The sequence below is a fragment of the Carcharhinus amblyrhynchos genome, chromosome 21 (assembly GCF_965287045.1).
Source record: "Carcharhinus amblyrhynchos chromosome 21, sCarAmb.v2.hapA, whole genome shotgun sequence".
NCBI lineage: Eukaryota > Metazoa > Chordata > Chondrichthyes > Carcharhiniformes > Carcharhinidae > Carcharhinus > Carcharhinus amblyrhynchos.
The window spans coordinates 24,481,619-24,494,266 of NC_137344.1; the positions used below are offsets into that span (position 1 = coordinate 24,481,619).

Genomic DNA, 12,648 nt, shown 5'->3' on the forward strand with positions numbered 1-12,648 from the left:
CCTTACAGATTCTCCCAGATAGATGCTGCCAAGCCTGCTGAGTTTTTCCAGCATTCTCTGTTTCTTGTTTCAAGATTCCAGCACCTGCAGTATTTTGCTCACGATTTGGCACTTCCAAAAACATGGGGCAGAATTCTCCATCCGCGCTGGTCTAAAAGCTGGAAATTCCTGTCCGACTGTCAATAGTCTTTCACCTTCTCCGCAACCCATCTGCTAAAATTCCAGTGGCAGGTGGGATGGGAGAACTCCAGCCATGAACTTGCTGCTTTTAAAAGAAAGTTGGTAGCCTGATAAAAGTGGCCAAATTGTTGGAATCTCAGTACATAATTTGTACATATTCAACTTCCAAACCTGGTGAAATTTAAAACTAGATATCACCATGCACAGTTACTCAGCAAATGGACTATAACTCATCACCTGCAACATAGAATTTGAGTTGAATATCAAATACACAACATCCCTCAGCTTTTGAAGGTTAAATACTTTGTAAAAAAAATCACTATCAAACTGATCATAGTAAGCATCTTCAAAAAACCTTTTCTGTCTTCTTTGTAATCCTGGACTTTTTCTTCATGTAACTGTGGGTCGACGCACACAGAGCGGATGCGTGTTGGTATTCTCAAACTGCGACCAGCTAGTCCAACCACGATCATCTGCAACATGGTGTCCAAAAGCGTCACCCAGTTCCCAGTCCACAGCAACTTTCCTTTATCTCCTGGCATAAGAAAGTAGATTTTAGTTACAAAGAACAAAGAAAATTACAGCACAGGAACAGGCCCTTTGGCCCTGCACCAGCCATGCACCCAACTGAACTACAACTCCCTACCCTTCTAGGGACCATATCACTTTATTCACGTCCTATTTACATATTTGTCAAGACACCCCTTAAAAGTCACAATTGTATCTGCTTCCACTACCTCCCCAGGCAGCGAGGTTGCAGGCACCCACCGGCCTGTGTAAAAAAACTTGCCCTGTACATTTCCTTTAAACCTTGCCCCTCACACCTTAAACCCATGCCCCCTGGTAAGTGACTCTTCCTTGGGAAAAAGCTTCTGACTTTCCACTCTGTCCATGCCTCGCAATCTCACAGACTTCTATCAGATCGCCCCTCAACCTCCATTGTTCCAGTGAGAACAAACCAAGTTTCTCCAACCTCTCCCCTTGGCTAACACCCTCCATGCCAGGCAACATCCTAGTAAATCTTTTCTGCGTCCTCTCCAAAGCCTCCACATCCTTCTGTTAGTGTGGCGACCAGAATTGAACACCATATTCCAAATGTGCCTTAAGGTTCTATAAACCTTAACCTTAAAAATTTATATTATGGTTCAGTTTCCCCCAGGTTACGTGTGCCCCTTTTGAAAACACAAAACTGAAGTTTCAGGATGGCACTTACCAGCATTGTTAGATTCCAAGATTCCTTGAAAGTTTTTTCCATATTCATATCCACGTAGACGCAGCTCTTTGTAAATGTCTCCCGGAGAAAGATGGAAAGTTGTCTCTGTATCTTCAAACTCTGCGTTTGCCTTCATTTGCTTCTTAAAGTCACTTAGAGCGGTTTCTTCCAAAAGAGCCACTTTCCCTGCAATTAGTAGCATTATGAAATGTACATTTTAAAAAAAAATTCTTATAGCAAACAACCTCTGTGATTTTCATAACAATTGAACAGGATAAAGTGCATTTTTGCCCTGGCTTGAATACGTTTTGTTATTCGTTCATGGGATATGGGCGTCACTGGCTGGGCCCATCCCTGGGGACATTTAAAAGTCAACCACATTACTGCGGATCTGGAGTTGCGTGTAGTTTATCTTTTATATTTTATTAGTCACAAGTCAGCACATTAATACTACAATGAGGTTACTGTGAAAATCCTCTAGTTGCCATACTCCGGCACCTGTTCGGTTACACAGAGGGAGAATTTAGCATGGCCAATGCACCTAAACAGCAAGTCTTTCAGACTCTGAGGAAACCCATGCAAACATGGGCACTCCACTCAGACAGTGACCCAAGCCAGGAATCAAACCCAGGTCCCTGGCCACCCAGACTAGGTAAGGATGACAGATTTCCTTCCCTTAAAAAGGGACATTAGTAAATCAGATAGGTTTTTATGTCAATTGACAATGGTTTCTTGGTCATCATTAGACTTTTAATTCCAAATTATTCTTGGTTTCAAATTTTACCATCTACCATGGTGGGATCCGAACCCAGGTCCCCAGAACACTACCCTGGGTCTCTGGATTACTAGTCCAGTGACAATACCACTACCTCTCCTAAATTTAAACAAAAGCTTGACTATTTCCTGATGCATTTCCTATAGGCAATGCCTCAACCAATCAGCACCCTCTTTTCATGCAATATAAACCATTTCCTTTGAGATTTGCTACTCTTGCAAATCAGTCCTGATGAGTGTAACACAAAAAGCTTCAACAGCATGTCTCTTTTTTCAGCAATACTCAAAATTTTAGACCACCAAGTGACTTTTTTGCCCTTTTGGTGACAGAAACTCAGCATTATTATTGAGAACTCTGCTACGTATTGCACTGCAAACGATGGGCAAGAATGCTATTTTCCTAGCTTGGAGACTTGCCACTGTGCCAGGGTACCCTGGAAACACATCTCCAACAGTAATGGAGCTGATCCAACGACAGCACTTCCTTGGTAAAGATGGCACCTCCGCTGTGCCCCCGCAGCTTGAGGCTCAGCACAACTCTTGGCAGTGAGGCAGGCAACAATTTTTCAAACGCCTGACAGGTATTGCGGCACTGGCCCGCTAATTGGTCACCTCCTGGACGATTCCACCAGTGGGGTTGCAATGCAGCAACAGACAGAGTTGGGACCCAGAAATGGTATGGGCACTAAACATTTTCCAAGTGTGGAAGTCTCCAGGGTAGATTTTAATATTTCCTACCAGGGGCAAGTTGGCCACTCAGTGGCAGGGGACGAGGGGTGAATATTGGCCACATGCGTGAGGTACTGAAGGTTGAGATCCATTTGCAAACAGTATCCCATTGCAGGAGGCAATGCCTTCAACATAAAATATGCAAGGGGACATGTGAAGCACAGGTACTTATTCATCAAAGTGTCTCCATTTTCAAAAGGTACCCAACGTATTCGCATCAGGAAAATATGCCCCCATTGCTGGCATTTGTTTGAGTTGCACAAGATGACCTTGGATTTTCCTTTTTTCACCATGTAGCTATTAACACAATTCATTCAATGTGACTTACCGCTAACAGCCAGGCTATTGTTCTCTGAAACCTCAAATCTATTTGATGCTGGCATCAGCCGTACTTCAAGCTGGACAGAACCTTGAAAGAAGAACAAGATAAAAATATATCAAGAGCGGAATTTGCAATGAACATTTTTAACTGATTAAGAATCAAGTTGCATGAGTTTCCTTTGTTAAAAATCACAGAACTGTTTCATAGCAAAGGGGAACTATTCAGCCCATCTTGTCCTGAGCATTGTACTTAGGCCATTCAGCCTTTCTCCCTCACTCCTACAAATTTAAAAGAACTGCACTTGTATAGATAAATTACAAATTTTAAGAAGTTTTTTTGCGTATGTTATTAATTCTTAGTACCTTAAAAATCAAATAAAGCTACCACAGGAACATGCCCAGTTGCTCTTTTGCCTCTTCCTTCCCATTAAGTTTACCCTATCATAGGATCTCGACAGTACAGGAGGAGGCCATTCAGCCCATCGAGTCTGCATCGACCACAATCCCTCCCAGGCCCTTGTCCCATAGCCCCACACATTTACCCTGCCAATCCCACTGACACTAAGGGCAATTTAGCATGGCCAATCAATCTAACCCGCATATCTTTGATTTTCTCTACTTATTTCTTTCACCTGGCAATGCAAAAAGTAGATGAAGGTATGATGATGGAATTGTTGGAAGACTTCAGTAAGTCCACTGTAGAACTGTAGTTGGTTTGACAGGGTAGAGGAAGGTGGTACGAGGGTATTAAAATTAAAGGTTTTGTAAGGAACATTTCCATCTGTCACTATTGGTGATCTGCACATTCCATGTTACATAACCAACCAGAATTTTTTAAAGAAATGAAAACAACTGGATGGAAGAAAAAAAACAACAGCAATTCTGTTTTCCTAAAGTCTTGCTACTTTAGAGTAACATTTCCACTTTTGAGTATAACTCCACTCAAAACAAAGCATCTCACATTTTCAAGACCCACGCACAGGATTCACCATAAACTTGGGAAGTACAATTTTTATTTTGTTCCTGAATAGTTGCCTATTTGCGCTATTGCCCTTTTCCTATGTTAATTTGAAGTAAAATGCATGGAATGTTCCAGATTTATGAAGCTCACTAATTTTTATTTCTCACATGGCTTCATTTGGAGAGAGGGCTGGACATGAAGACATCTTTAAAAACCACACGACAATAGCATTCGGAACCCAGTACCTGTTTTTGGGAGGATTGTTGCCCTGTGTATGACAACATCTTCAAACATCACTGGCGTCTGATCCATAACCGCTCCAGTCAACCGTAACAGCGCGCGCCAGGCCAAAACTAGATATCCAGTGGCTGGATAAAGTACTCTCCCATCAATGCAGTGATCCACCATATAATTATCAGGAGATTCTGGGTTGATATCTGTTTGAGGGGGGTGGACAGGGAGCAGAAAATCAACAAGATATGAAAACAGATTGAAAGAATATGCAGCTATTGAAATTTATTCATTCGTTGGATATAGGTATTGCTGGTTGACCACCATTTATTGCTTAACATTAGTTGCCTTTGAAACTGAGTGACTTGCCAGGCCATTTCAGAGGGCAGTTGAGAGTCAACCACATTAAAGCTAATTTATTAATCACAAGCAGGCTTACAATCACACCGCAATGAAGTTACTGTGAAAATCCCCTAGTCACCTCATTCCAGCACTTATTCGGATACACAGAGAATTTAGCATGGCCAATTCACCTGAACAGCACATCGTTTGGACTGTGGAGAAAACTGGAGCACCCAGAGGAAACCCATGCAGACACAGGGAGAATGTGCAAACTCAACACAGACAGTGGCCCAAATTGGGAATCAAACTTGGGTCCCTGGCGTTGTGAGGCAGCGGTGCTAACCACTGTGCCATCCATTACTTTAACTTTGGAGTCACTTGTAGGCCAAACCAGGTAAGGATTGTAGATTTCCTTCCCTAACGGACATTAGTGAACCAGATGGGTTTTTTCCAACAATGGTTTCATAATCATTAATAGAATCTTAATTCCAAATTTTTTTTTAATTCAAATTCCACTATCTGCCATAACAGGATTCAAACCCAGGTCCCCAGAACAATCGCTGAGTTTCTGGATTAATAGTCTAGCAACAATATCACTAGACCATCACCTCCCCTTTATTGCCCAGCTATCTTGTTTTAAAAAGTACGTGAAGGCTAAACAGAGAAAACAAACATCTTTAATGATCAAATCAGCATATGCAATGCAGCACATTTATTACAGTTATCTAGGAGGTTCTGGGCCAACTCACCAATGTTGAAGACTGTGGCAGATCCTAAACCTCCAGAGCCTGAGCTGAAGTCCTCGGTCTTGGGTACATCCCAGGACTGGCTGTGGTCCCACCTGATGCAGGGGGAAATTAAGGGGGTCCCAGCAGGGATGGGATACTCCACAGGTGGGAATAGCTTGTTGGAGTCCAGGTTTGCCCTGTTATTTCAAAACAGCACATGAATGGATAACGATTTCACACCATTGAGATATGACGATTACCATGTAAGCTCATTAATTTAAGACCTCATCGCGCCTACTCAGGGGATCAGTTCAAGCAGCGTCTACCTGTAAGCAGTAAAAACTTGCTAGAATTGCCTCGCTCTGTCACAGAGTCAGCTCCAGGCTGATTCTCCTGTTACTGTGGAAACTAGAAGTGACTACAGATATAGCATTTTAAAATTCAAGTGCAACTGAATTTTCCAAACTTGCCAGTAATTAGGTGGGGTTTTTATTTTTGGGGAGCATAATGACTTGGATGTCCTGCTTTAGTACTCATGGTGTAGCTAGACAGGTTCACACATTAGATAATTCTATACTCCTGACCAGGAATTAATATCTATAGATAGAAAAATCATTGGCTGTAGCATGCAATAATGCTCCCACCAGTGGAAAATCCAGGCCACGTTACTCAACTGTTATAAATGCCAATCTTCTGCCAGATCTTTTATCATTTCCTATGTTATGATACAGGATAAGTCTTTGGGCAAGCCCTTGGATTAGTCTTTTAAATGTTTGCCAAACACAAAATGGAGTTTTTTTTTAGATGCAATTTTTAAACAGCACAATGCTTTTGGCACCTCTATATTTGCCACTCCCAGGACCCGAAATGGAATTCCGCATCTTCCAGTGAGGGAGCTGCCGCTAAGGAATTGGATTCCCTTTTTTGTGTTCATAACCCCTCCAGACACCAAGCCCACATTCATCTGAAATAACGTTCCTATTCCTACGGCAGGGCTGGCTCTTACCATGTGGGTCGCTCAGCTTATTCTTTTACACGTGATTGTCCACTCAGCCACAGCCCTCCTTTAGTCACTTCTGTCCACCTTTTTCATCAATATTAACTTCACTGAACTATTCGCTCCCACTCCACTCTACCCCCAAACACATCACCTTCTTCTAATACATCCTCACTGTATCAGTCAGGAATCACCACATCATTTCCAACTCTGAGGGCCCTGACATGTCATTTCCACATACACACCAACCCCCCGCGCCCCCCACCTCTTAAGCCATGGACCTTCTGACTGCCCTCCACCATCAACACCTTACCCTAGTTGTGGTTAGCTGTATCCTAAAGCTAAATAATACCTCCTCACTGAATTGTCTGCAATGCTGCCTTTTGTCATCTTGATCCTGAAAGTGGGCTTTTGAAGTCCACATTTGGCATTATCAAATCACTACCCTCAGATTTACTTTGGCCCTTTCCACTGTCCTTTTTGTCCTTCATGCTGTCCAGCACCACATACCTTGGCTCTTCATCCCATATCACTTCCCCTCTCCCCACCCCATCTGACCTCCATTTTGTGAGCCAAAATTCAGAGCTGGTTGTTCTGAAGCCAGTCCAGCAGATGGAGCAGCAAACACTGTCAGAGAAAGCTCAAGCCGTGAGTAAGCAAACAACCTTCAGTCAAGCTTCCGCTTTCAGTCAGTAATGGAACAGTGTTAAAAGCAATTGTGCAAAAAAAAAATTCTTCCATTTTCTTTTTAGGGGATCGGTGTGTTGCTGGTTGGGCCAGAATTTGTTGCCCATTCCTAACTGCCCTTGAATTCTATGGTTTGCTAGGCCATTTCAAGAGGGTATTTTTAAGAGTCAACCATGTTGCTGTGGGTTTGGAGTCACATGTAGGCCAGACCCAATAAGAGCCTACATTGCTTTCCCTAAAGGGACATTACTGAACCAGATGGATTTCTACGACAAATCAACAATAGTTTCACAGTCATTAGACTTTTGATTCCAGATTTTTATTGATTTCAAATTTCACCATCTGCCATGGTGGTATTTGAACCCAGGTCCCCAGAGCTTAGATCTGGGTCTCCAGATTACTAGCCCAGTGACAATATCACTACGCCACTGCCTCCCTCACTGATCTGTCCTATTGCTAAAACTGAAAAAGGAGCAGCTTAACAACAAGAGTCACCTCTCACCTTCTGGTCATGATTGACTATTTGATTAATGAGTACGGAACCAGTGGAAAAGCCAGGCTCCTCACGGTGACAAACACCTGCTCCTACGCAAATTTCAATTCACATGTCTCTTTCCCCTCAAAAGATAAAGCACTTACCCACTGGCGAAGATTTTGCCAACGTGCGATAAGAAATACTCCAGGTTGTTGCTGTGCCCTCGCTTCATCAGTGGGATAATAAGACAGGATTGTTTCAAACTTCGTTTCAGGATAGCCTGAAATGAACAGCAAAACGCTCGTCAGGAGTTGCGGTCACAATTTTTAACCTTTTACATTGAAGCTTAACTTCCTGTCCTGTCACCCAGTGTCCAAAAGCCAAAAACCCATTGCCAAATGCAGGCAAATGGGCTTAGCTTAGGTGGGCTTTTTGGTCGGCATGGACCAGTTTGGGCCAAAGGACCTGTCTCCATGCCGCAGATTCTATGATTTTCACACCTGCTTTCCTACATGTCCTCAAAAGTGTCAATATTCTGAAAAATAACTTGTTGACCCAGAGCACAAAAGACTAACTGTAATAAAATGAAATGAAAAAGTTTGGGTGCCAATGTGGTTCAATTCTCCACCATGGTCTGAAAAGCCTTTGTATTTGTGACAGTGTCCCAATCAAGCTGAGAGAGGAGATGCACGAGGATGGTGCCTGCACAGGGGAGTTTTAGTTCCGAGAAAAGATTACATCAACTAGGGCTGTTTCTTGGAACGGCAGAGACTGAAGGGGGACTTAAAGTTAAAAGTTTATTTATTAGTCACAAGGAGACTTACATTAAACACTGCAATGAAGATACAGTAAAAATCTCCCAGTCACCACACTCCACTGCCTGTTTGGATACACAGAGGGAGAATTTAGCAAGGCCAATGCATCTAACCAGCACGTCTTTCCGACTGTGGGAGGAAACCAGAGCACCCGGAGGAAACCCACACAGACACAGGGAGAACATGCAAACTCCACACAGACAGTGACCCAAGCCAGGAATCGAACCTGGGTCCCTGGCACTATGAGGCAGCAGCGCTAACTACCGTGCCACCCAAAAGCTTGTAGAGATAGAGTGGATGGAAAAGCCCAGCTCCCCTTGGGTAAAATATTGTTAGCCAGGAGACATAGATTTCAGGTAAGAGGATTAAAGGGTAATGTTTCCACCAGAGGGTGAAGATGATCTGGAATATAATGGTCGAAAAAGGTGACAGAGGCAGGAACCTCATATTTTAAGAGTACTCCGGTAAACGCTTGAAATACTGTAACCTACGAGGTTGCAGTCCAAGATCTGGAAAGTGGGATTGAGATGGGTGGTCACTTGGCTATTAGCACAGATACAAAGGACAAAATGGCTTCTTTCACTGACGTAGATTTCCATGATTCCAAGAGTGTCAAATCTCACAGGTCTTTGTGGATATTAAAGGACCATTAAATTAGTAATTTATCACATACATTCTGTGACAATGTCAATGCATTCTTTATAATAAAGAATTTTCTTGTTACGAAACAGTTCAATGCTCTTGAAACCACACGTACGAGGTTTGTTTTCAGTGTATTATGTGGACTTCTCTTCTCTTTTAAAAAACTTAGTGAGCGCGCACGCCATCACAGCAGGGCTGCCCACAAAAGGCAGCTGAAGATTCGGGCTGAAGTCAAAGAAAAAAAAGGCAGATACCTGAAGCAGGGCGTGAGCAGAAATCTCAACCACAACAGCGTTATCTGGAATGTGCTGCAGTCCTTCCTGGAACAGGACTGGGCTCACCAGGTTGTTGACATGATACTCAGCAGAGGAGAATTTAGCCAGGTCACTGTTCCATTTGGACTCTGGGATTGACGTACTGATCCAGCGAGGAGAACGAGGTTTGGGAGCAGTTATAACCTACCAGGAAGGTAGTGGGGGAGAGCAAAGAAAAGTTTGCAGAAATCAGTACATAATACAATAGACACGCAATTATCTAAAACAGTCAACTGGAAATATTTACAGGAAAACAGATTTCTGAAGAATAACTCAAACACACTCAGAAAACCATTTGACACGTCTTCATGGGCTAGAAATTCAACAGTGGTGCTGGGGGGGGGGGGGGGGGGGGGGGGGCGGCGGCGGCGGTTTGGTGCTATTTTCTGTCCAAAATGGCATCCAAGCCACATACTCACAACCTGGTACAGACTGCACGAGGTATCCTTTACCATGTCAGGAACAGTCATTGAGCAAGCAGCAGATGAAAATAAGAGATCTAATATCTGCTTCTGCTCTCTTTGCAACTCGGACAGTCAGCACCAGAGCTGAATTCTGGGAAAACCAACACTAAGCAACATGGAATGAAGAGAGCTGGCATTCATCCCATTCGCTGCCAGCCCCAGTCCTGTCATCTCCAACCTCGAGGCTCCCTCAGATCTCCCAGTGGTCTGCACTCCTCCTCCTCCCCACAGCACCACCCCCCCCCCCCCCCCCCCGGCCCAAACAATCCTGCACGTCATGATCTTCTCTGACCTCTCTGCCTGTGCCCCCACCATCCATAGATGTGACATGTCTGGTCTATATTATAAGTATCATATGGGGGACGTTATGGAAGGCCTTCTGAAAGTGTATGAACACCACACCCACTGTATTGGCCAGCTCTGTTCTTTAGGTTGCACCTTTAAAAGTATTATCCAGCGAGATGGAGATCATACCTTCTGCAGTGCACTTAGAAGTGTTGGGGCAATGGATGCCATGTAGTAAGAGTGGAATGCAACTCCTGCACTGCGAACTTCTTTTGCAAAGATGCCATCCTCCTTTAGTTTGGCTACAAATTTACTCACAGCTTCCTAAGATGGAAACAAAAGAGAATCATATAATTTACCACACAGCGGGGAACCAATCAACGTATTCCACTTGCAAACACTTCAACTGGGGATATAGTTTATTTATTATCAATAGATTGCCTAATCAAATAACATTACAGATTTTGTTTTCCAATATTTAGGTAATTCCCTTTTTCATTAAATATAGCCATTGCCTCAACGGCCAAAGAAAAGTACAGTACAGAACTAGGCCCTTAGGTCCTCCAAGCCTGTGCTGATCATGATGCCCTAGCTAAACCAAAAACAAAAAATTTTCTGTCCTTACTCAGTCCGTATCCTTCTATTCCCTCCCTATTGATGTACCCATCCAGATGCCTCTCAAATGTTGCTAGCATGCCTGCTTCCACCACTTTCTCTGGCAGTGCATTCCAGTCCCTTTATGCATGAAAAAGGTCACCCACACATCTCCCGTAAACTTTCCCCCTCTCACCTTGAACCTGTGCTCTCTTGTAATTGACACTTTGAGAAAAAGCCTCTGACAATCCACCCTATCTATGCCTCTCATAATTCTGTAGGCTTTTATCAGATTTCCCCTCAGCCTCTGTCTTTCCAGTGAAAACAATCCTAGTCTATTCAACCTCTACTCATATCCAACACCCACGTGAACCTTCTTTGCACACTCTCCAAAGCTTCCATGTCCTTCCTTAGCGTGGTGACCAGAACGACACGTGATACTCCAAATGCAGCCTAACCAAGGTTTTATATAGCTGCAATACGATTTTCAAACTCTTGTATTCAATGCCCTAGCTGATGAAGGCAAGCATGCTATATGCTTTCTCAATCACTTGGCCACCTGTGTTGCTATTTTTAGGGAACTGTGGACCTGCACACGCAGATCCCTTTGTATGTTAATGTTTCTAAGGGTTCTGCCATTTACAGTGTAATTCACACCTAAATTTGATCCTCTAAAATGCATCACCTCGCATTTGTCTGAATCAAACTCTGTGCCCAAGTCTCCAATCTATATCTTGTTGGATCCTTTGACAATCCCAGATACTTTCAGCAACTCCACAAGTCTTCTTGTCATCTGCAAACTTACTGATCAGATTACCCACAGTTGGTACAACATTCTAGGATACAGTTTTTGCTTTGGGGACAACATGCAAACTGTGTGTAAATGGCAGACTTCTTGGAAAAATTATTTTCACTAAGCTTGTCCCCAATACCTATCCATTTATATAAAATCGCCACAAGAAAAATCAGCCAAGGAACCAGGACAATTGGCATCATTTTAAAATCAAACTGTTTTTAAAGAAAACAACATTTCTTAAAAATAATATTGCTTGATCTATTGAAGAGTGATTGCTTGTAAAAATTTGTTAATACAACTGAAAGTGGATTTAATCAACCAAATAAACAAAACCACAGTGTCAATCCACCACCCATGAGTAACATCATTTTTAAAAGGGAATTTTCAGTAGTTTAAAAACAAACTAAACTGTTTTCTTATTAAATTGAGGTACAGTAGTCAGTTCCTAATAAAAGTTTTTTTTAAAAGAAGCTTTTGTGTAAATTTAAAAATGAAACTAGTTCTTGCACTCAAAAGATCCAGTTAGGTTGGTGAGGGTCTCCCTGAAGGCCTGCAGATTGGGGTGGCATGGTGACACAGTGGTTAGCACTGCTGCCTCACAGTGCCAGGGACCCAGGTTTGATTCCCAGCTTGCAGTGTGTGTGGAGTTTGCAATTCTCCCGAAGTCTGTGTGGGTTTCCTCTGGTTTCCTCCCACCGTCCAAAAGTGTACAGGGAAGGTGAATTGGCCATGCTAAAAATTGGCCATCAGTGAAAACAAGCATTCCCTATTCACTTGCTCAAAGCCTTTCATATAGTTTGAAATTAGATTTGATCTCCATTAGATCCCCTTTCACCTTTTCCGTTCCAATGAAGATAACCCCAGTTATGCAGAATATGTCCTCAGAAATATAACCATGGTTCAAATCCTTTCAATAATAGACCATCTAAAAATGTAACATCATTCCAAGAGCAATGATGCTGTTTGTTCTTTATTCATTCACAGGCAAGGCCAGCATGTATTGCCCATCCCTAACCACCCTTGTGAACGAGGTGGTGAGTTGCCTTTTTGAATCACCGCGCAGATACACCCATAGTGATAGTGGGTAAGGACTGCTAGGG

General features: G+C 43.0%; 1 protein-coding gene across 1 annotated transcript in view; it reads right to left on the reverse strand.

The window, feature by feature from the left end:
- Positions 1–12,648, reverse strand: part of fasn (fatty acid synthase) — a 96,643-nt gene that overhangs the window by 48,504 nt on the left and 35,491 nt on the right. The window contains exons 13-20 of the mRNA XM_080208850.1: positions 10,348–10,482; positions 9,350–9,553; positions 7,803–7,918; positions 5,501–5,676; positions 4,424–4,615; positions 3,225–3,305; positions 1,394–1,579; positions 536–715 (exon numbers count right to left, since the gene is read on the reverse strand). Coding sequence (XP_080064976.1) covers positions 536–715; positions 1,394–1,579; positions 3,225–3,305; positions 4,424–4,615; positions 5,501–5,676; positions 7,803–7,918; positions 9,350–9,553; positions 10,348–10,482 — 1,270 coding nt within the window. The remainder of the gene's footprint in view (positions 1–535; positions 716–1,393; positions 1,580–3,224; positions 3,306–4,423; positions 4,616–5,500; positions 5,677–7,802; positions 7,919–9,349; positions 9,554–10,347; positions 10,483–12,648) is intronic.